Source organism: Epinephelus lanceolatus, chromosome 14 (assembly GCF_041903045.1).
Source record: "Epinephelus lanceolatus isolate andai-2023 chromosome 14, ASM4190304v1, whole genome shotgun sequence".
Lineage (NCBI taxonomy): Eukaryota > Metazoa > Chordata > Actinopteri > Perciformes > Serranidae > Epinephelus > Epinephelus lanceolatus.
The window spans coordinates 25333241-25358531 of record NC_135747.1 but is presented as its reverse complement, the minus strand read 5'-3'; the positions used below and the strand labels follow the sequence as shown (position 1 = coordinate 25358531).

At 41.4% G+C, this 25291-nt stretch overlaps 1 protein-coding gene across 1 annotated transcript in view; it reads left to right on the top strand.

Annotated features, from left to right (window-relative positions):
- Positions 1–25291, top strand: part of LOC117251449 (glypican-6-like) — a 154178-nt gene that overhangs the window by 106522 nt on the left and 22365 nt on the right. The window contains exons 5-6 of the mRNA XM_033617740.2: positions 2215–2345; positions 2993–3136. Of these exons, the coding sequence (XP_033473631.1) occupies positions 2215–2345; positions 2993–3136 (275 nt within the window). The remainder of the gene's footprint in view (positions 1–2214; positions 2346–2992; positions 3137–25291) is intronic.

The following is a 25291-nucleotide window of genomic DNA, read 5'->3' as shown; positions in this document are numbered from 1 at the left end:
ATTTTTTTAGGACATCCGTGCACAAAAAGAAGGTGCTGCAAAACAGCAGCAGACATTTCAGTCCTTGACTGTTATCAGTGCTACTGGTCAAGTCAAAATTAAGGACTGAAACATTTGCTGCTGTTTTTATTCAGTTTTTGTATTACGTTTTTTTGTGCATAGATGTCCTAAATAAATTGACTTTGTTTTGCATTGAGTAGCTCAGGCGGCAGTAGCTCAGTCCCTAGGGACTTGGGTTGCCGTTACCGGAGGGTCGCCTGTTCAAGTCCCCATCCGGACCAAATATGGAGTGTGGACTGGTAGCTGGAGAGGTGTCAGTTCACCTCCTGCACTGCCGAGGTGCCCTTGAGCAAGGCACCAAACCCCCCCAACTGCTGGGTGCACCTGACCAAGGGCAGCCTCCTCACTCTGACATCTCTCCACTTAGTGCGTGTATAGGTCCTGTTTGTGCATGTGTGTGTCTTTCGGACCTGTGTGTAATGGACAACAAGAGTGAAAAAACTGAATTTCCCCTCAGGGATTAATAAAGTATATAAAATTAAAATTTAATTTAATTTAATTAAATAAATTGACTTTTTGTTTATTTTGCATTGATCTCAGCCTGTGAACGTTTTTTGTTTCAGCCCAGTTGCATTGGTGTGTGGGTATCTCCTCTGCTGTCCTTTCTTGGTTGTCCATTATACCAGTGTACCCAAGATAAACTTTTTTTGTCACCTCAAATAGGCGCAGTTTCACAGCAGCCCTAATAGAAAAAAAAGATAACTAAATAAATTTAAAAAATGCTGTAGTCACTTTGAGTGGATGGTGCATTTCAAGATTGCCTCTTCAGGCAGAAAACAAATGAAAAATGTTGCCAATGGACATTTTGCTGATAAGTTTAGTATTAACATTTTGCAACTTGCAGGTATCTCAGCCCAGTAGCCAGAAGAAAATGTCTGCAATATATGTTTCTGCAAACCATGATGTTACATCTGGATGTTTATTACATATCAAATCAGTGTTTCTAAAGTGAGTAATATATAAGCTGACTTTTGTCATTGAAAGTTGGAGGGGATGCTGGATGGCGTGTCACCTCGACGAGACACCTGCCAAGCTGCAGACTTCTGCAGAACAATGTTCGAAACCAGCAACACTGGTTGTTTTTGGTCAGTCCATCGCGTTGGTTCCACATGTGTTTGTGGCACCAAACCTGGGTGTCTTTCACAAACACATAGCTCCATTTCCCAGCAGCATTTGAGCCACCAAACCTGGGTGTTTTTCACCAACTTGTTAATGCTTCTCCATCAGATTTTGTTCCTCTAAACGTGGGTATTTTAAGCAAAAACACCTAAACCTAACCACACCGTCACCACAAGGTTGTTGAGAAACGTAAAGTTTCATCATACCTGCTACAAAATAATGTACAAATAATAATAATAATGAACTTTATTTGTAAAGCACCTTTCATGCAAGAAATGCAGCACAGAATGCTTTACATTATGGACAGTATAAACCCTGAGTGCTCAAATGAAAATAGACAGAATGGACATAAAACAGAGCTGAATGATAAAATCATAGAGTTGGAAAACTATAAATCATAAAATCAAGTAAGATAGCAAATAGTTAACAAGGAAGTTAGCAACGTAGCTTTGCCCTAGCCCATGTAGGGCTTTGTATACAAGGGGGAGGAGCTTAAAATCAATTCTAAATGTGACAGGAAGTCAGTGCAGGGCAGCTCAGGTCTGATGTGCTCTATTCTCTTGGCTCTGGTTCATAGCTGAGCCGCAGAGTTTTGAATGAGCTGAAGACTCTCAGTGGTGTTTTTTGGGAGGCTAGTAAAAATGTGTTACAGTGGTCAAGGCGGCTTGAAATGAAGGCATGAATCAACATCTTGGCATCTTTTTCATTTAGAAATGGTCGTACCTTAGCTATGTTTCTGGGGTGGGAGAATTATGTTTTCGTCACCATGTTAATGTGGGACTTGAAGCTTAGATCTGAATCAAGGATCACACCAAAATGGGGTACACTGATTAGCAACATTTCCTCAATATAACTTAATTCGTTCAGCATTACGTTTCCCTCAAAAACATATTTGCTGTTTCTAATTAGTATTTGAGAGTAATTTCCAAGTGACAGGGCTGGAGTACTTGACCACTTAGAAACCAGTGAAAAGTGTTTCTTTAACTGAATGTCTTCCTGTGTCCACCCCACCCTTTTTTACCACTGTTTTGACAGATGCTTTGCTGCTGGTGGCACAGAGGCTGGAGGGACCTTTCAACATTGAATCTGTCATGGAGCCTATTGATGTCAAGATTTCAGAGGCCATCATGAATATGCAAGATAACAGTGCCCAGGTCTCCTACAGGGTATGTCAATTAGGTTTATCCTCCACACGAATAAAGTAACACCTCAGACAGGCTGCTGAAGCAAAAAACTAAGGGGGGAGCTTTCTCTAAGTCGCACTGTCCTGTGTCTAAGGTGTGTAGTACAACACATTCTTATTATGTCCAAGTTTAGTTCTTGAATTTGAATTATATGTTTCAATTTGGTCAGATAATCTTAGTTCAACTAACAGTAGTTAATGTGTTTCCTGTGTTTTACTGCATTTTTCTTTGCCCACAAAATTGTAGTCAGAAAGAAAAAAAAATGTAGGTGGTTGTGAAGAATTTTTTCTGCCTACGCAGATTTGAATGCCTCTTCTCATTCAAAGCTAAATCCTCTGTTGGCTTTCCCATGCAACAGATGCTGTTTAGTTTATGGTTTAAGTATATGTGGTATTTTCCCAAAAGCCTGTAAAAACTTAACTCTGTCATCTTAAATAGCATTGGTCACAGCTCCTAGTTGAATCACCTATCAACGTGGTTATATCAACTTGACGAAGAGCACTGTCACGTTGGTAATGCGGTGTAAATGCTTCACGAAACCTTAACAAAACAGCGTGTTTTTCCTATTTTCCGCTTCCCAAGTAATTTAAACCCCTGACAATTGGGTGCCCATGTTTTTGTAATTGCAGGTTTTTCAAGGCTGTGGCCAGCCAAAACCCGCAGGAATGACTAGGTCTACCCGTGGTGTTTCGGATGTGTTCAACGCTCGCTTCAGGCCATACAGCCCCGAGGAGCGGCCTACCACTGCAGCTGGCACAAGCCTAGACAGACTGGTAAGGAGACAGAGCCAGTGCTGCTGTTTTCAGGCGAGACATTGCTTCAGTGTAAACATCATTTGTCTTTCTGACTTGACACTGTTGATTAAAACTGGTGATTTGCCGTCGTAAGCCCCTGGAGCCGGAAATTAATTCTTTGTACTTGTCCTCCATTCAGGCCCCTCTATCGATTTGTGTTTGTTAACGAATCAACAGCTTTACCCCAAGAGGGCAGTGGAAGGTGTGGTGTGCCGCGTTCAGTGCCCTTCTCATCTCTGTGTGCTTGGCAAACAGAGAAGAAAGGGATGAAAGAAGAGATGGATAGATTTTGTGAGGCTGACCATATCAATTGTTTGCTGTAAAGCACACCTTTATTTTCTATCAGATTAGCTGTATGTTTGTCGGATTGGATCTTGATACATGGATTTCCATTTAAAACAACCTTGAAACCTAAAATGCTGCATCAGGGTAAAGGTTAACACGGAGCTGACAGACCAATTCAGCTGAGAGACAGTTCTCATCATGGATTACCTTTGCAGCCACGGCGCCCTTCCTTTCTCCCCTCTAGCCCTTCTCCAAGTAAATCTTTTCAAATTGTGTCTCAGTTATGTTGCTTTTAGAGCGACTAGAAATCCAACAAATTTTTTTTTGCATTATTGACCTTTGAAAAGGAGCAAATTTATTAATTCACTGTAGTGGGAAGGCGGTTTTGCCCACAGTGTTTTCAACACGCTAATTCAAAAGTCTCAGAGCTTTCCGTCAGGTTAATAATAGGTTATTTAGTTAATAAATACTTCATTTGAAAAGCAGCATATTTTTTTGCCATCTGGGTCTCTGAATCCCACATCTATAAATGAGCTATTTGTTTTATTCCATGCTAATTATGTTTTTGTACAATCTAATTCATTCTCCACACATATTTGATGTCTCATATACAGCAGTTGCCTCTCTAGCTTTGCATGTCCGTCAACAATTTCTTCCACCTACACTGAATTAATTAAGACTTTCTGTTTCCCTGCCTTTATGCTGCGAACCAGAGGATTGTTTGGAATGCGATGCAACACAGTGTAAGGTTCAACATTTTTACACTCATTTCAGTTGTTTTCTTGCTGGAACTCTGAAAGTGTTTTATGCATTATGATGATGTTTTATTACTGTGTGGTCGGGGGATACGTAGGATTGTGTTCTAAGTGTTAGATGTTTACAGCAAACAAGCAGCGTGACCTGTAAATCCCAGTGGTATGCAGCACTCGGTGTGCTAAGTGTCAGTCACCGTCTCATTTCCATCTCACATGGGAGTCACTGTCACCTAGTCTCATTATATTTGCAATGAAGGAGCATTCTGTCTTTTAATTTATTAGGGGATCTACAGCAGGAACTGTCCTGACCTCGATAATGGCCGCTGTGGTTTATTATAGCATCAAACTCACCAGTTGTTAAACATGGCATTTTACTGTTGAGTTGCTAACACCACAGGGATTGTTAAACACATGCCACGGTGTCCTCAGCTATTGAGGATTCCTCTCTTGAGATCCAATATGGACCTTCGTCTACCACCACATCTATTCTAGACACATTCCAGTCCAAAACCCTCATTGCCATAGCTAATAGAGTCAGCTCCTCGAGGAAGCCAACCAATCAGCAGGTGACCTGCTCCGTCAGAGCTGGCAGAGGGGAGAGCTGTGAAGAGTTAGTGGGGGGGTGTTGAAACCAGCATCTGCTGTAATGGTACAGTGAAGTGGGGGCTCCAGACTGCTCATGAATAACTGGGCAATTAGCCTGCTTGGAGAATCTCACAAGATGGAGCTCAGTGACAGGAGCTTATTTTTAACATGCGATAACTAGACCAGTGTACCTGAGGAGCACAATCTATTATCAACATCCGTGTGCCAGAGGGATCCATGCTGATCATAGTGGCCGCAGGAAGCTGCAAATCGTGACATGTCTGTAATACGCTGGAATGGGGGGTTATTTGCTTTATGGGTGGAAAAAGAAAATGGTTGTTTTGTCTTTTTGCTTGATCTGGTTCACATCCATCAATGTAGCTGCAGTCAGGTGTCAGGAGAAAATCACAACAGGGCTGCATTAGCATTCATTTTGAGTCACGGATCAGAAAACTTGACAAATATTCACTCCGCCTTTAGCTTTGTTTTTGGTCTCCACTAATTCTTGAGGGGAAAAAAAAAGTCTGTCTCCTTAGCTGTTGAATGTTCCACAGTGTTCACCAGCTAGTTTTAAACTTTGTGTGCCTGCTGTTTGGTGCTGAGCAGGTAGAGTGTAGAGTGGGTTTATTAGAGCTTTTTCTCTGAAAACAGCTGCCTGCTGTGTCTGCAAAAGTCATTGCTGATCAGAGCGGTGAGAGAGAACCAAAACAGTAAAGTTGCAGGGACTTCAAACCAAAACAATGAGATGAAATACGCTGCAAAGCTCAGTTGAGCTGAGGGAAGCTGCAGAACGAGGTGATAATTCTCTATGGGATCATCATTATAAAAGACCCCTTTTACATACTAGTAATACAAGTAGTCATGTGGTCCAAGAAATGCAATATCAGTAACTTTTTATATACTAGTCCATATCCATTGGTAGCTTTGTCACCTTCTACCTATGCCAATCCTCAACGCCTATGTGCAGTTTCACATAGATTGGCCACGTCAGCGAGTAGAAAAACGTGGAACAGACAGAATGATTGACTGACAGAATGACACTGACAGTTTCCGTGATTATGTACAGCATACCATACCATGACTTAGTCATACCAAAACTTAGAAAAACAACAAACACTTGGACACAGGGGGAGCCACAGCGATCGGTCGCATTTTAGCCATTTTTAAGCATTTTTCTGTTGTTATAGCGCCACCCAGTTGCCAATTAGAGTTAAATTTCTCCAGTCACCTTGAGGCGTCCTGTTCTACATATCTACCAAGTTTAGTAAAAATCAATATGGCGGTTAGGCCGAGATAAGAAATTAGCTCTCTAGCACCCCCATGACCCTCTACCACTGTGCCAAAATTCACATGGATTGACCAAGTCAGTGAGGAGGAAAAAATGTGGAACAGACACACAGAGAGACAGAGTTTTCGTCATTATATTCTCCTATTAAATGGAGAAACCTCTGTCCCTCTGTCCCTCCGTCCATCTGTCATCATTGTTTTCCTCCTCACTGCTTTGACCTATTTCTCTGAACTTGCACACAGGTTTCATCTTGGTCATGTGCAGACAGCCATGATGCCGTTTTTGCATTTTCCCCACATTTCCACTGTTTATATTCGTGTTTTTCCACTACCCATTCATACTGTGAGCACCAATAGCAGTGCAAGCTGCGCATGCGTGGAGACCACTTGGAAAACACCTGTGCTCGGACCACAGTTTATGGCTGGGACATGCAATTTCAAGCACCAACACTTGCTGAAGAGTAAGGTAATTATTTTACTGAACGAACGTGTGTCTGTGTCTGTGTGCGCGAGCCAGCCGTTACGTATTTTCACTTTACTGACATTAGCCTACAAACATTACAAGCTAAGCATTGCGCTGTGCACTTTGCACTGTTTCTTTCATTCTTTCTCCGTGTTGCGTGTGTGTGTGTGCCTGTGCCGGCGTGCCTCCGTGCCGTCAGCTAAAACTATGCTCCATGTAGTTTGCCATAAAGCATGTTTCTAAATACAGTGTGCATTGTTTGTCTTACATTAATATTTATTACACAGTGCATTTACAGTGCTCTCATTTTGCATCTCCTCTAATATACTGTTTTTGATTTCTTATTCCTCTATACATAACACATCCTCGGGTATGGACTAGTAGTAAGATAACTTCAATATTTAGAGTCAAAGAAATATAAAACAGCTAACAACTGCTGTGGGGTTTTTTTTGTGACAAATTTGTGGTCCCTCTGAATTAATTTTCTGATAATGGGTTGTCAAAAGAAATATTGAATAAACATGAACATAACAACAAACATGAGATTAAGACTCTTTCCTCATATGAACTGAGACAATGTCAATACTCTCCTGTGTAGCACACAACAGGAGATTGTCTGTGCCAAAAGTGTTCTCACCTACTTGAAATACTCTGTATGGTTTTGGTGAGGGATGGTGCCTGGAAAGAGCATGCAGGAGGCAGGACATGACGCAGATTACACCGCAGTCACATAGCCAGTTCGTAATTTAGTCATTGACAATAGAAACTCTTGTTCCTTGAATTTTTCTGACAATGTCAGCAACGGTGCTTAGTCATGTTCAAGTTCCCGTCATCATCATCGTGTAAATGACCCTTCCTCTTCTCCCTTGGATGTTTGTCTCTTCTGGTTTCAGGCAAACTGCATGATAGAAACGTCATCCACACACCCACTCGTCGGACATTACATGGACAATGTAATAGGGAGCTGACAGGGTGAAGTCTGTTTAATGTCCGATCCAACTGATTCAGACATTTGCGTGCTCACATGCAGCTCCTCTGGGTAATGTCTTCATCTGGTATCTGGTCTGGTATCTGGTTTGCAGTGCATGTCTGAGAGGGGCTAGGTGAAATAATTAGCTAAGGGGCATCCTGCTGGGTTGAGTGGTTAAGAACGTTCAGGGTTGGATTCAAGTCGTGAGCCTTAGTTGCACGGTATCACATCATCACTCTTCCTGTGTTTCTCTTAAGTGCCGTATTGTAGGCAACTGGACTTGCTTGAGTTTCTTGAATATGTTTCACCTCTCATTCAAGAGGCTTCTTCGGGTCTGATGGACTGCTGTGGAGCCACAGGCTTTATGCTCTGTGTGGGTGTGAACCCTTACAGAGTTGTTGAGGTCACGTGTGAGCTCTGAGTTTCAGAGTTGTTAAGGTCACATGTGAGTCGTGACCCACCCGGCCATGTTATGTGTCGTTGTGGGAGGTGAAACATCTTCAAGAAACGCAAGTTGGTCCAGTTACAATATAGCAGTTAAGATTACCATGACCTGGATGACTTAGAATCTTCATCTCACCGTGTTTCCTGTCTCTCTTAGTATCGAGTAAGGGCAGAAATGTCATAAAAATCTGCTAAAAAAAGAGTCAAAACAGAACAGAACACCATTCTTACCTTAAATACTGTATGATATGTATTTAACAGCTGTTGAAACTGTCCTCATATGTGTTAAATACAACATAAGACTTCAGTTCAACAGTTTAGAAACTCATGAGTATTTAATATGAGTAGCATTACACTGTTTAATCTTATAAATTAAAGCAGATCAAGCGCTTGTTTGGAATAGTTTTTGATTGCATTAAAGAACACAGTGGTCAAGTGCCAGTCAGCATTTATTATTCTCACCTAAAGATAGTAAAAGTTATACTCAGGCAGTGAGTCAGCCCTCACCGTTGTGATGAGTCACGCTGTGGTGATATTGAACTCCTTTAATGGTGGCAGTGGTTTGCTCAGCTAACATTGACTTACGCTGGATGAGGTCATATGCTAGATACCACACACATCTGCTGTGAAGTCACCCCTGCAGCTTACCTCCAGCTGTCACACACCTAACAGTAACAGTGGTTGTTAACATATAGCGAGCAAAGCAAAGGCATGGCAAGAACACGCAGCAAAATGTCCTGAAAATGCATGAGTGGCCTAGTTACGGTGTAGCCCACAGTGGCTTATGAAATGTTTGATGTATTTCTATTGAGGTCCTGCAGTTGACATGACTGCATCTAATAGCCACCATACTGGCAGGTAGAAAATGTGCTACTCTGGGTCTTTGCTGCTTATAGGCACATTATTACTGACTGCTGAGACTGCTGGTTCACATAAGATAATCTCATCAAAGAAAATTACTACTGTACCAGACATGTTTATAAAAAGACTGACAGAATGGAAGAAGCATTTTTGCAATAATCATTTAAAAATAAAAGCAATGACGTTCTTGAAAGAAGATTTGTGACAAAAGGTGTGGTACAATGAGGCAGGCAAACTGATATCAAACACAACAGGTTCTGCATCATCACTGGTCCTGTAACAAGTGCAGCTTTGCCAAAAACATCAATCAATTCCAGTTTATTTGTTACCAATCAGTTCCTTCAATATTTATTAGTGGAAGAAATACATAAGATAAGCCAGGGTCATCATTCAGTATATGTGGCTCGAGGGTAGAAGCTCCTCCGAGGTGTATCCAGTCCTTTCTTCCTGACCTCGGCAGGGGATCTTGTATGGTTCTACTGCCCTTGGTTTTACAGCATCTGGTATAAACATCCTTTAGGCATGCAGGGTAGAGCAGCGCCTATGGTGTGTTAAGCTGAACAAACCACTCTTTGCAAGAGAAGTTTGCAGGAGGAGCCTTGCACTCCTCGGTGCTGTTTCTGTACCAGGCAGTGATGTTCTCGTCAGGATGCTCTCAATGGTGCAGGAGTAGACAGTCTTTAGTGCTTGGGTTCTTAAAACAACCTCTGCCTTGCTCTCGATTACCATTGAGTCAGAATGCAATGCCCAGGTCGTGGACACCGAGGTATTTGAAGCTATCCACCCTCTCCACCAAGGTCCCATTGATATTAAGGGGAGCATAGTTCCTTGGCTACTTCCTCCAAAAGTCCACTCTCATCTCCTTAGTTCGCTGATGTTCAGGAGTAAGTTGTCGTCCAAACTTGTCATCGGCAAACTTAATGTTGGTGTCGGAGTCTGAAGTGGCTACATAATTGTGGGTGTACAGGACGTACAGCAGGGACTCAAATGCAGCCCTGGGGTGCTCCTGTATTACGGATGAGGGTGGGAGATGTGTGTCCGCTCACTTTTACCACCTGGGGTCTGCCTGTCGGGAATTCAAGGATCCACATGCACAGTGAGATGTTTAATCCCAGCTTCTTAAAGCTTTGTGACCAGCCTGGAGGGAACTAAGGTGTTAAACCCTAAACTGTGGTCAGTGAACAGCAACATGTGTTGCTGGTGTTGATTGTGTTAGAATTATTGTCCATTTGCTATGGTCCAGTGAAGCCTACAGCAGGGAGTGATCTTCATTATGGTTGCATGCACTAATTAAGCAGCAGAGGGGGTGTGGATTCATTAGTAGCCTCTTGTTATATTTATGATTTAAAGTCCAGGTAAAGCAAGAATGAATATGTGTTATGAGTGTGTCACCCCACAAAATAATGTGTTATTAACGGAAGGATGAGTGAGTAGTGACAGCCACTCACTTAGCAGCTAACATTAGCACCAACACTCCCTCCAGGATGTTAAAGGAAAATTTCGGTTTATTTCAGCCTGTCTCCTATCGTCCTAAATTTGTTTCAAGTGACTAGTGACATAAAAATAATAGTTAGCATGTTAGCCGTTAGCCTAGATACAGCCAGGGCGCATAGTAGCATCAGACCTGTTAAAACGTAAGTGAAAGGGCAACCTTCAAGTGCAAAGTTAGTCCACTAAAGAAGCTTTTTTTCCCACAAAGACCGCCTCATATTGTTAGGATAAATGTCAGAGAACATATAGAAAACGACATGTAAACAGCACCGGTGTGCTGCCACATTTGTTTACAATTTAGCTCTGCTTTCCAAAGCGCGGCCGAAATATCGCAAGAACAAGCAGCAGCAGCAGCTGCAAGGCAGAACCGGACAGTAGCCTGAAAAGTTCATTCATTTATTTTATGAAAGATTTATAGAATAATGGCTGACTTTTTGCCAGACTTCGACTTTGTGGAGGAGGAGTTTGATTTTGCAGAGTTTGATGGCCGCCCTTATTTATTTGAGCCAGAATACACTGACGAAGAGCTTCGTGAAATTGAAGAACGAAGAGGAGAGAGAGAGAGAGGCGCAACAGGTAGAGGATGAGAGAGGAGGAATGGCTGCTGCAAGGCTGCGTTGCTCTGGAGATTGGTGGTGTACCTGTGAATGCTGTGCCCCAGTGCCCACAGAAGAGGAATGCCTCTGTTGCAAGGAATGGGACCGGTTGCAGCCTTATTTTCAAGGTCTGGATGTGACCGAGGACGAGACACCTCCACCTGGAGTAGTATTCAGCTGGGCTTTATCTAGTGCTCCCGAGATTTCAAGCACGGTATGAGATCGCTGCATGTTCTCGTGATATTTCGGCCGCGCTTTGGAAAGCAGAGCTAAATGGTAAACAAACATGGCAGCACACCGGTAAGGTAAGACAACACATTTACATGTCGTTTTCTATATGTTCTGACATATATCCTAACGATATGAGGCGGTCTTTGTGAGAAAAAAAGCTTGTTTAGTGGACTAACTTTGCACTTGAAGTATGCCCTTTCATTTACATTTTAACAGGTCTGACGCTACTATGCGCCCCGGCTGTATCTAGGCTAACGGCTAACATGCTAACTATTATTTTTATGTCACTAGTCACTTGAAACAAATTTAGGACGATAGGAGACAGGTTGAAATGAACCGAAATTTTCCTTTAAGATGACAACAATTTATGGAAATTCAGCCGACTCCTGTGAAATTTGTGCAACTTTGCAATTCTGTCCAATAACCGCAACTTTACTGCAAATTTGACCATTTGAAATGGATAAAATCTCGATTCTTTGTAGAGCTGCACCCAGCTTGTTGATTTGTTCAGTCCTTCCCTGCTCCGCTCTGAGACTACTGCTCCGCCTGGGATGGAGTCACACACACACATCCACAGGGCTGTTAACTGTTAGCGTCACACAGCTAACCTTACCCAGTGTTTGTAAAAGGGATAGTGCACCCAAAAATGAAAATTCAGCCATTATCTACTCACCCATATGCCGATGGAGGCTCAGGTGACGTTTTAGAGTCCTCACAACACTTAGGGAGATCCAAGGGGGAAGTGGGTAGCAGCACAACTGCACACCTAATGGCTGACGGTGCCCCAGATTAAAACGTCCAAGAACACAGAATTGAAACCACAAAATATCTCCATACTGCTCGTCAGTAGTGATCTAAGTGTCCTGAAGCCCCGACATAAAAAGTTGTTTGGAAAAACGTCATCTGAACTCTGCTTTTAGCCTCATTGTAGCCTGTAGTTCTAACTGCCTCTGTGTACACTGCGCTGACATGTGTGCGCTTGCGCGAGACCGTGAGACATGGACGTTTTAATCTGGGTTGCCGTCAGCCATTAGGTGTGCAGTTGTGCTGCTACCCACTTCCCCCTCGGATCTCCCTAAGTGTTGTGAGGACTCTAAAACTTCATCAGAGCCTCCCTCGGCATATGGGTGAGTAGATAATGGCTGAATTTTCATTTTTGGGTGCACTATCCCTTTAATGGGTTTAATGACACTCAGACTGTTTCAGTGTGAGATTATTGGGACCGTCTGATGGCTTGGTGTCAGATGTTCGCTGCTGCTGTTGTGTTAGCACGTGCTAACCAGGCAGAGAGCAGGAGGAGAGCAGCTCATGGATTCTTAACAGCACAACTATTTTGCCCCCACCATTTCACTGCAAAAAATACCTAAAATAAGCCTATCGCAACATGCATCTTAATTTTTTAGAATAACTGCCAAGCACTCAGGCGGCAGCAATCATAAAAACAGCCTGCTGAATCCTGGAGGGACTACACAAAGCACACACCCAAAGCAGTTAGCAATAACTGCTGGGCCGGGTAGCCGCTTTGAGCTGAAAGAATGAATGGTACATTAATGGCAGCTATTTTGCTTGTGTTCATATGATTGTGGCATTTAAAAAAGTTATTTATTAATGTATTTATAAGACTGAAAGAGCTTAGAGAGCTTGTGAAACATAGTGAACTCAATGCCCACAGGGAGTAAACGAAACAACACTGTTACTGTGCACTCGAGTTTTTATGTAGCATTGGAAAGGGGTTATGTTAAGGACAGCTCGAGTGCATCATCAAGCCACAACTCAGTACTATTATGATCCCAGTCTTTTCATGTTTTCAGCAAGTATTTTCTAACATGTATAATGTGCTTAGAAATAGAGCTCTGATTTTACTTTACCCAGAGTGGTTGTTCGATGTCCTGCTGATTTGAGGTTGCATTAGGATCCATGCTATTATTCGTTTCCTGTAAACAGCTGAGTAGTGGCATCAGGCAATACATGTCTTACCCATCACTTACTGTTGTATCTCTGGGGTTCTTTAGGGTTAAGGTGAGGCAGGTGGTCAGTGGGTGTCTTTCATGAAAAGCAATTTATTAGTCATTGTTATTCATGAGCTCATTTCTTTCTTCCTCCCTGTAATATAGCAGCACTGCAGTACCCCAGTAGGTTGTTAGTAATCTCTTTGAAAGGGTCTCACACTTTGAACAAATAGGTGTCAGTCTGTAACTTCTGTGAGAGAGTTTGGCCACGGTTCTTGGTTCTCTTTTCATGTCCAGCATGAACAAATTACAAAAATTCAAATGCAGGTTCTGACCTGCTCTTGGAGGCCTGGTACACCAGACAAAATATCACATAAACACAACCATTCTGTGGTTTACCTGAAGCTTTCTGTGTCTGTGGATGTCTTAATTGACACTGCTGCCTGTTACTTTTTTCACACCTCTGTGCTGTGCACGCAGAATAGGTGTGAAGCTGTTGGTCTCGTGTAGCTGCCGCCTCGTGCCATCATTAATGTGGCAGCATGTATGTGTTTATCTTGCTGCAGGGACATGACTGCTACATCTTTGTTGTCCCACACACCGTCCCCGTTTACATCCTGGCACAAGATAATTACCTGTGACAGTGACACTACTCAGCCTTGTGAAGGTTGACAATTGTTTAAAGTGTCCTTTGATAAGAACTTCTTGTCTGGATTTAACGCTAAGTTTGTGAGTCAAAGAATGTGCAAGGGATGGCAAGGAGTGCCTGCATTCATTTCTTCTGTTGCCTATAGAGAAGCCTGGAGGAGCGGGCCCACCTCCAGCTCAATGAGCCATGACTGTTTAATTGCCTGACATTCTGTCAGAGCACACGCCCTCAAAGCTCTGAGAGAAATGGAGATTTGAAAGTCCAAAGAGGGGATAAAGGCACAACAGACTGTCAGGCTCTGAGGCGCATTATAGATAAGAGGTGGAGCTTTTAATTTGACATTTGTAACAAGTTTGGTGCAGTTCAATTTCGTGTGGTTTTATTGGTCCTTTTTGTCTCCCTGGTGTAATACATGCTTCGCATTTTAGCAGGATGGCACTATAAACAATAAGAGCAAGACACAAACAGGACTAGACGGTGGAAGGAGCCTGAAGGGAGCAATGTTTGTAATAAATGAATCCTGTGATCCGTAACTGTATGTCCGTTAATAGCAGTGGATCCTGTTTTCATGTAGATGTCAGAGGATTTTTCTTAAATAGTTGTGTCAAATATATTTAATATAAGTAATTAAGACATCACCAGTGATTACATGGTTATTCATGTACACACTACTCCCTGATTATTAATAATGAAACCCAAGCTCTCAACAGCCAGCTCCAACATCCTTGATGGATTCAGAATGCTCTCTTCATTAATGCAACATAAGATGTATGTCTTTTTGGGGTTCCACAGAATTTCACTGGAAAATACCTGGAATTTTTCAAAGGGACAAAATTGATTCAAACTGGTTTTCACCTCTTTTTTTCCCCTTTTTGTGTTTACTGGCACAGGAAGAAAACTGTTCTCAGTTCACATTAAACAAGGTCGTCCTGCTGCAAGTACTGTCCAGAAAATGAGACGACACAGGAGAAAATATAGTTGAGCTCCTGATAATTATTATTATCATCATATTGTGCGTTGGGTCGTGTGTGTGCACGTGTGTGTATCTGTCTGTCCGTAGCTAATCTGAAATACTACTGGACCAATCAGTCTAATATTTTGTGCTCATATGTACAGTATGACTGTATGCTCAAGGACCTCTTGTGGATGCGGTGATTCACAATTGTTGAAAAACTGTTTTATTGACTGTTTTATACCATCACTGACTGCTGACTCCTCACTCTGCTTAATCAGCCGGTAGGGGAGGCAAGCTACCCGGAAACTGCCCCAGCTAAAAACAAGAATTACTGTCTGTAGTAGGGCACATTTTGGCTTTCTTGATGGCTCAAAAACTCATCCTTAAAAAAAAGTTTGGTCTCATTTCAAACCAGAGCATTTGCAGATTAATTCTATAACCGATATATATGATTGACTAAAGTTTGGCATGTAATGAGATTACTAAATCCCCTTTTTTTGTTATCTTCATTGCCATCTTAAGAGAAGATAAGATAGAGTTTATTGTCCAGAAGGACATTTGTCTTGGATACATGCGGCACCTGCCATTAAAAGATACAAAAAAAGTTTATACATACAGTCCCTACATATATACAGTCCATACATAGAGCTGTTGCTATTCACAGTCCCGCACACTCAGTTCCATACAGTACATGTACAGACCGCTATCAGCCAACAAATTGCACGCAGTCCATTGCACAACACATCTATGGCTAACTGTAAGGGAGCCTGGAGGGGCAGTTTCACCAGGCACATCTGTGCTGCGTTTCGGCTACCATGGCTGCAACCCGTTCTTGTTCTGTCTGCTGTGCAGCGTCATAACTCCCCACACCAAAAGTGTTTCAAAATAAGAGCATTTCGCCTGCCTGATTTTGGTGATTTGGCCATTTTTCCTTTATATTTGACTTCTGCCCTAAGTGAGTAAGTAGGCTATGTAGGTTAATGGGTTCATTTTTGTCTATTTTAATTGTGTTTATTGTTTTTATTTCCTACTTTCTTGTGCTGTAGCCTACAGATTAAGTTAATACTGTCCAAAGTCCAGTTATATATGACATGATTTGAAGATTTCTCGCTGTGTTGTTATTATTAAAGATACATTAATCCTCTTAATTACATTGTATCTATATTTTGCATACAGTGCCTTAGCCATTAGCAGAGGAACCCTATCTGCTCTGTGCACCATGCCACAGCCCCATCACAAATACACAACAACATGTATTTTTCTGGGGTGCTTCTGAAACGTGCTGCAGCACATCTGTCAGTTTTGGCGGCTGCCTGGCAGAGATCTGCACTCTACTTAGTGCACTTTGCTAGTTAATATAGTGCCATAGAGTCTGTTGCTGCATTACAAATGTTTCTAAATCAGATTTTTACAAGAATTTTCTGAGGTTGCTGCCCCCGCGACCCGGACCTGGATAAGCGGAGGACGACGAGACCAGACGAGACAATTTTTACCTGCTTCTCAATATTCATAAGTAGGCCTATATACATATGTTTTTCTGTACACACTGATACTCGATGACTGTGACGACTAACTTATAATCGTCAACAAATTATATAGCTTCCCTTGCATCCATGCAGATATAAATTACTCCTGCCGTTCTCTTTTCTTCCTCTCTCTGCCCGTCTCACCCTGTCACACATTTTTGTACTGTTGGCTTAAGTAAACATTTTTGAAAACCAAAGTCAACAATCAACAGTGGCTATCCAGCATGCACTGAGGCATACACCTCAAGGTTAGTCTAAACTTGCCGCAGTGATTCAAGACAGAAAAACTCTTTACATAGTATTGAAGGAAATACTTTTTATGTAGACGGCGAGACACTCTCAGTGGTTTCCTTGCTCTGGTTACTAAATAAAGATTAACAAGGTAAACAGAAAATTGTGTGTTTATTTTTCGAGGTTTTGTCGAAACCTTTGCTTTTTTCTTCTTGTGAAACACTGCATAGTTTTACTTCTTTGAGCATTCAGCTTGATGATTATACAAACAAAGCAATCTGAAACCAGAAAAACCTCCTTAGTTGAGCTGTGCACTCTTTTTTTTAAACTGGTACCTGTTGTATAACAGCTACAGGTCACAAATCTTGCCCTTGTGTACATGTTGTAAACTCAGATTTAGGGTGAACACAGAGGAACCTTCAGCAGATTTATAAGAAAAGAGCCTTCTAGTGTCCGACTCTGCACATACATCATTCTGCACGGTGAAGGCCAAACATCCAAGTGGGCTTAAAATATATCTGAGCAGAGCTGGACTTTATTGAAAATAGCCAAAAGCCACTTCCTCTTACTGTGACATTAGATCAAGGACAGTTTGTTGTGCGTTATATCCTCAGGTCTACTACTTGTTTAATCGTGCCAGTGTGCATTTCAGTAGTTGGTTCATGTTCGAAAGAGACAATCACTCCCATCCTCTTGGCTAGCCCTCTCAGTAAGAAAAGGTGGCTGCATGGTGGATCAATGCTTAGAATTGCTGCCTTACAGCAAGAAAGTTTTGCAGTTTAATCTTGGTTTTCAACATGTTTGTTTTTTTCTGGGTAGTTTCCTGCAAAAAAAAAAATAAAAAAGAAATGCAGGTCAATACAGGGCTCTTATGTGTGACTGTGTGATTGTCTGTCTGTGTTTGTTAGCATTGTGAAAGACAAGTGATCTGCCCAGGGTTTTTCCGTGCTTTGGCTTCAGCCTTCCATGACTCCGATTAGGAGAAAGTGTGTGAAGGGTGTAAAATAAAAGTAGAAGTTTTTTCAGCTAGGTGTAAGAGATCTGACTGGATTGCCCCTAACAGTCTATCAAGCTGAGTTTTTTTATGGTGTGTGGTAGAAACTGCGATATCACTTTTAGTCTCTGCTCACTTTTATATCAGGATGAATTATTCATTCATAAAGTTAGTACACGGGTAACTTGTAATAGTATAACATTACGGAAAACTGAATATTCATGCACACAATCGTTTTCCTTTCTCATTCTTTGCCATGTTCGGTAGGAAACACTGAGTAAAACATCCGTGCGTGGTTTGTGAAGTCAGTTGTCAGGAAAAAAGCGCAACCACTCCTTTCCCAAAATCTCGACCCTGGCATTATAATGCTGCAGTCCAGGAACATGTCAAGCCGCTGAAACATTCTTGTTTTGGATACAGCTTAATGGAAGCAAAGTGGGCCTGTCCACAGCTCCTTTCTCTTGAGTTGTTGTATCTACTGACTCTTACCCAAGCCATGCAATTATGTAGATTCCACAGATTCTAACATAACTTGTACTTTCTCTGAGACCACACAAAAATAAATAGTCCAGAAGTGCATATGTGGCACAACAGCTCAGGGCATTGTTTTACCAAAAATTAAACAGTTCCCGCGGTGAAGGGTGGCACTCAAGCGTAAATATACAACTGCTGTAAAATGATAAGCTGACAAATTCCACATATATCTTTGAATGTAAATCACCCCTTCAGCAGAAACAGATTTGTTCTGACTTTTTAAGCCGGGCATATACTCTACAATTTGAGCCTGTTTTAGAAATGATGTTAAATTCCAACTCCTACTGTAGGGGTATGTTGTCTGCAATGTACAGCCAAAGCTCACGATTTATGTGCTCACACTGTACGGTATGATCGTCAAACCACGACATGAACATGCACTCTACATGTGAAATAGAAAATAAAATGGCCCATCAGCCCCTGCAGACTGTTCTGGCTATTTATAATTTTCAATAACGATTCATTTGACAGCTCCAGGGCTGTGGGCAGGCAAGACTTTGTTTCCGAGTGGACGTGTCGTTCACAATTTTGTAAAGACAGATGTCCCAAAAAGAGCTTAAAAGTGTATTTCTGCAAAAATGTGACAGTCAAAGCTCTGATTCCCTCTCTCTGTCCCTTGGCCTGTGAGGACATGGGCACTGTCCTCACAAGTCAGTGATGTCCTCATAAGGTCGGTGCGAGTACCAGTGAATGTCCTCATATACAGGTCACACTGACGCGCACACACACACAAGTTAGCAAGTTATTAGCACTAACATACCAGCTGGGTGTGTATAGTACGATTGATCAAGTGAGAAAAAAAGACACTGATCTTGGTGAATCAATTCGTGGCTCTACTTCAAGTGTGCAAGAGCCTAATGAAGGCTGATCAAAACTCAGAGATACAGAAATTCATCCGAATGTCTGACGGCCGGCCAGCAGTTGATCGGGCCATGATTGGTCCTCAATATGAGGACATTATGAGGCATCAAACAGGACAAAAGATGCCAGACGAAGCTGAAATTTAATCAGACTTTTACATCACGTGGCTCCAAAATTAGGTCAGAAACAGGCTCAAATCATACAATTTATGCCCAGCTTAAATTATTTATTACCAGAGAAACATGGAAAACAAACTGAAATTGAAAAGGTAATTTGGTGACTGTGTATTGTGCACAGGTTTATTTGAAGGTCAATAATTTCTCATGCTTTTTAAATTCATCATCACTTCTCTTTTAAAGCTATCCATCTGTGCAGTTGCAGTAGACACTAGTCATGCTTCTACACTAGTGATGGTCTTTTTGATGTATTTTAAGCATGAAAGACCAAAACACAGAGTGTACCAAAGTTTACTCGTCGAACAGCTGTGTTTACTGTTGGTGAAGTGAAAGAAAAAGTAACCTCCATTTCTAACATCGATAGTCAGGTCTGATTGCTGTGGTCTGCATGTGGTGCAGCACTGTGGCAGTACACCACATGCAGACACTCTACATTTCACAATAGGCAGATTCCTAAAGGCGCTGGCATACTGTATGTGCATCTGCGTCGTTTGTTCCCACACAGGAGGGATAGGACTGAATGTTCTCTTTTTTTTTTCAAGCGGCACATTAGTGCCTCAAAACAGCCGGCATGCTGAAGCATTATCTACTTATATCTACTGACTCAGTGTCCATCACCCACAGGGTTTAAAGGGACATTTTAAAACTTGATGTAGGTTTACTGCTCATCGCCAGTTAGAGAAGCAGGGGTGCTTGGGTGGAGCTGGTGTGGGAGACAGTTGAATGCCAGGAAATGAGGTTGTGGGACTTCCCGGGATTTCTCGCTAAAATTTGGTGCCGTTTCCCGGGGAAAATACCAGCAAGAACCCTGGATGTTTGGCATTTAGCACATTGTTTTGTTTTTTTTTTATGATAAAAGTTTGTAACATTCTCAGGATGGGTTCTGAGCTCCAACACAGCTGTCGGGAGAGTTTTATTTTCAGCAGAAAATCAGAGATCAGTGTTTTGTTTTTCTCCACCTCAAAGAGTCGACTCTTAAAATAATTTGCTGTTTCACTACCCCATAAACTAATGAATATGGAAAACAGACATCAGAAAATTAGAATAAACATTTTATAGTTGTTGGTTTTTTTATTGCAGTTTTACGGTCAAAATTTAATTAAGTAGGTAAGTAATCATTTTAAAATTATGGGACATCTTTCAATACCATTGTGGTAAGACCAAGTGGCAGCCACCTGAGAGTAATGTAATGGAGTCTTTATATGTTGTGGTATTGCCACTTTTACCTTATGGAGGTAGGATCTGAATATTTTATCCACCACTAACCAGACCTACATTAAGAGTTAATCCTTAACTTTATCATACAAATTGTAAATGGTAAATCGACTTCACTTGTATAGCGCCTTTCTAGTCTTCTGACCACTCAAAGCACTTTTACACTACATGTCACATTCAAGGCCACCATACATGGTGCCACCTGCTACTCAATAACCATTCACGCACTCTCGCACAACGATGGAACAGCCATCGGGAGCAATTTGGAGTTCAGTATCTTGCCCAAGGATACTTCGACATGCGGACTGGAGGAGCCAGGGATCGAACTACCAGTCTTCACCATCCCGATCTGTTGTCATTCCCAGCCTGGTCAGTGGCCCTCAGCTCCTGTTACCAACACACAAGGCACACTTCTAACTCCAGTGTAACCCTGTGCATGGCAATAAGGTAGTAGAAAGAGCGAGAGACTCTGAGCAGGGCTGGAGGGAAGGGTGGTGGATGAACACACAACAGTCACCCAGGAGACCAGTGTTTGTGTCCCTTGTGAAACCAAAAGTGATGTTGAGGATTCTGAACCATGTAAAGAAATTTCTGGCATATGTCACACGATGTACTTGTTAAGTTACTGTAACAAATTTACTTTACAAACTAAAGTTACTTTAACCCACATCAAAATGTCTAAACCTGTCCAAGTAGTTTTGTTGTTTTGTTGCTAGAACGTTATGAGCAGAAATTGACTCGTCCAAAGTGAAGCAAGAGGGGTACCAAGAGGGTCATAGCTGGAGGTGTTGAGACACTGACCAAGCTGCCATATTTGAAGTTGAGAGTGAAAACATGTTGCAGCCTCCAACTGCTCCAGTGCAGCTGCTCAGTGACCAACAGATCAGACTGACATTGTACCGGGCAGCTTTCAGTTGTCAGTATTTGTACTTGTGTAAGTGTGGAGCAGGACTTTCATTGAGAAGAGCATTCAACCTTATTGAATCTCGCTAAAGGTTTTGAGAAAGGCCAGTGTGTGTGGGTGTGTAACTATGCAGATGAGTCTCTCCTCATGCACAGTAAAGAGCCTTTAGTTGTTCAGTCAAGACTGCACACTTTGTTTTGAATAAACCTCAGAGATCTATACTATATCAAAACCTGTTTAGGGTAACCAGTAACCACAAATCATCACATCCACCATAGCAGATGAATTCGAGGAGGAACACTTCATGGTCTTACTCTTTCTAAATGTACTACACATCATAACAAAAAGCAGATAGTGTTGTGGCAGTGAGCGTGCTTCTCTTATTGCATGACTAAAAAGTCTTTGCCTCCTGAGAAAGCGAAAGGAGCTGTGCATGTAGCTGAATAGAGAGCAGAGTCCTCCCTTATTACACAGCCATCACTTTGTGTCAGGTGGAAGGGCATAATTAAATAATGTGTCTGACGAACATGCAAGGAGACATATCCCACAGTGACACATTTCAATCAGTCTCTGGGAGAAGTGGGTTTACAGCCGTTACAGTACTCCAAAGCTTTTTGACCTTGGTCCTGTAGTGAGATAAAGACATCACACATGCTGTACTAAGCCAAAAGGTGCAACAACCATAGAATACTTATCATCCACAGTTCACTGTCAGGGGAGACTGACAGAATCAGAAAGCTGTAGCCTAGTGCTAAATAAATAACTCACAGGCATCTATAGTATCTTAGAAATTAGGAGAGAGGGGTTATAGAAGTCATTAAATTCACCACTATTAATATTTTATCATATTGATTTCTTCTCTCAAACAAATCCAAATATATGAAATGCATGCACAGGTGTCTGCATTTCAGATGCTTAAACTTTAGACCATTCACAATTTCCTAAACTCTGGCCCAAGGTGGTTGAAAGTAAACTTTAAAGGGATAGGAACTGGGCTCTGTGTCATAAAGTGAGTTCTGGGCTCATATTTATCAAAGTTCTGTGAAGTACAGTAAGAAAGCTGGAGAAAAAAAGTTTTGCATCAAAAGTGAAGAATAAGACACATTCGTCCAGCAACTCAGTCCTACTTACAGCAGAGCGTAGCAGTAACTTTTAGGAGTAACTCACAAGCAATCACATGATTGATCACATGTCAGTATTAGGGCTGCAACTAATGATTATTTTTATTGTTGACTAATCTGTCAATTATTTCTTCGATTAGAACTAATAATTTTATCAAAAAATGTGTTAAAATGTTGAAAAATGTCGGTTTGTCTCTCCCAAACCCAAAAATGATGTAATCTAATGTCTTGTTTCGTAGTCACGCCAAAGGGTTTTAGTTCACCGTCATGGGAGAGTGTGTAAAGCTGCCAATATTTGAACGTAAGAAGCTGCAATAAGAGTATTTTGGGGTACTTTTATAGTACTTTTCTATGAAAATGACTCAAACCGATTAGTCGACTACTAAAATAGTAACTGATTATTTTAATAGTCGATTAGTCATCGATTAGTCGACTAATCATTGCAGCCGTAGTCAGTATGCTCAGAGAGGAATGGCCAGTCAAACACAGGCACTTAACAGTTTCACATTAAAGAAGTATTTCACTGCTGGAAAGATAGTCTTTTCATAAAACTGAGCTCTCTATGCCGCAGACAGATGCAAGTATGTTTGAATATTGGTGCTACATGACCAGAGAAAACAGGTAAAGTGCTACAACTACTAGAGTGCTCTGGGCAGCACTGGACCAATAAACACTCCCACTGATGGGTGATGAAATGCGGGTTGCTTGTCTGAAAAACAATATGGCGGCAATCTGATAACAAACTATCTCTTATTACAATTAAACAGTGCACTAAATTCTGTTTCTGAAAACATTTTAGTGGGCAACGCAGTAACAGAATCTCGCTTCATATTTTATCAGCACTACTTGGTTATAGGGCAGCACGTGGTACAGTGGTTAGCATTGTCGCCTCACTGCAAGAGGGTTCCTGGTTCAAACCTAGGGTGGGGGTTCAAGCCCCTCTGTGTGGAGCTTGCATGTTCTCCCCATGTTAGCGTGGGTTTCCTCCAGGTACTCCAGCTTCCTCCCACAGGCCAAGACATTAGGTTAGATTAATTGGAGACTAAACTGCCCGTAGGTGTGAATGGTTATCTGTCTCTATGTGTCAGCCCTGTGATAGTCTGGCAGTCTGTCCAGGGTGTACCCTGCCTCTCGCCTAATGTCAACTGGGATAGAAAAATATGAATGAATGAATGCTTTGTTTTATTGTTTGATTTCAGATTTTTCCCTCCATTTTTACAGTACGGGAAATAGTATGGCATCGATTTCTTATTCACAGACTCTCGTAGTACAGATAAGCTGTGCACTAAAATATGTTTTATATGTGAGAATTAGGCAATACAGTTACAAATTCTTGGCTTATATTTCATCAGGGCTGTCTAAATCTATTGTTGATCAGAGTTTAAGATATATAGAGATAGGGGCAGGTCTCTCTCTTGATCCATTTCCATACTCTTTGTGTCTGTGGTGGCGGGCATACAGAACTGAGGAAGTAATGTCTGTAGTCTGAGCAACAGTCCGAGAGCCAGTAAAAAAAAAATTGACCAGATTTTTGCTGGCAAATGAGCAGAGAGATCTGGATGCTGGTAAGATGGAGGGAAGTGTACCACAGTTCACTTACACATGCTGCCCACACTGTTATGATACAAAGCTGGTTGAAAATCTGCAGTGTCTCCCTTGTAAGCGACTTAATTGCCATGATTGCATACAATACAATGTTGCCAAAGCATGTTAATGATCTACACGATTATGATAAACAATAACAAATAAAAACACAAAAGGGCTATAGATAAGAAAAACGTAAGATGTAAATATATACAGCAGATATAAATATATATATATATATATATATATATATATATATATATATACGGCATTAATTATTTGCCATGTGAGACAGACAAGGAGCTGTGAGATGTGAGAACATATGTCTACACTGCTGTTCATTCAAAGAATCCTTAGGTTTACTTATTGATCCTACTGGTTCTGCAAATGGCTCTACAGTTTATTTTTTTAAAGTTGATTTCATTTGTGTGCATTTGAGTAGCAGTTACCATGAGAAATTCACAAGTAACCATAGGGACGGAATTATAACACACTTTCCAAAATGAAAAAAAAAAGGAAACTAAACTAGAGCAGAGAAGGAAAGGCTGCTGCTGATAGAGGAAGTACATCTGCCTGCTGGTTTCCATCCTCACTGAAATTCATTGACATGTGCTTCTTAAGTGTTAAATTAATTTAACACCCTGGTTAATGTTTTTACTGAGAATTTGTAGGTGTCAGCAATGCATTATTAAAGGTTTTCTATTAAAGCACTCAGAGTGCTTTGGAAATTTCTCTTTTAGTTCAAAGTACAATTTCATAACATCCAGAGGTTTGCATTTAAAAGTTTTATAAATCTGAATGGCGTCACATTTAAAGCAAAGAATACAAACCCTGAATGGAATGGAAAAGTTTAACAGTGTCAGATGTTAAATCGTGCTTTAGTCATCTAGTTTTGTATGAAGTCAAGACTGTTGAATATATTTGTACCTCATCTTTATTATACACCGCAGGTTAAAAGTTCACAGATGATGGAACCCTTTAGAGCAGTGGTTTCCAAGTGGTGGATCCAAAAGTGGCTCATGGGTCCATTCTGAATGGACCGCAAGGGACTCACCAATGTGTCAAGTTTGAAAAAAAAACCACTTTATTTTAGAGTACAGTGAATTTCCAGCACAGAGCTTGTATTTTGAAGTGCTGTTTCCTGCTGTAGAGTGAGTGACTAGTGGACAGCTCCTTGACAAATACGGCAAACTAGATCAACGACATGGCCAAACACAAATATGATGCTGAATGTATTAAACTGTGTGGACCTCGACACAATGACTAAGGAGAAATCTGGACCCAGTGGCTGGACCAGTTGGGAACCACTGCTCTATAAACTCGTAAATCATATTACGATCAGCTTATATAGGCACGTACATTTGTGTTTAAGTGTTAACAAAAGAGTTTCCAATACTGGATTTTTATCCAAGTGAATATAAGACACTTGATATGACAATCATAAATGGAGTCTAGGTTTCTAGAGCC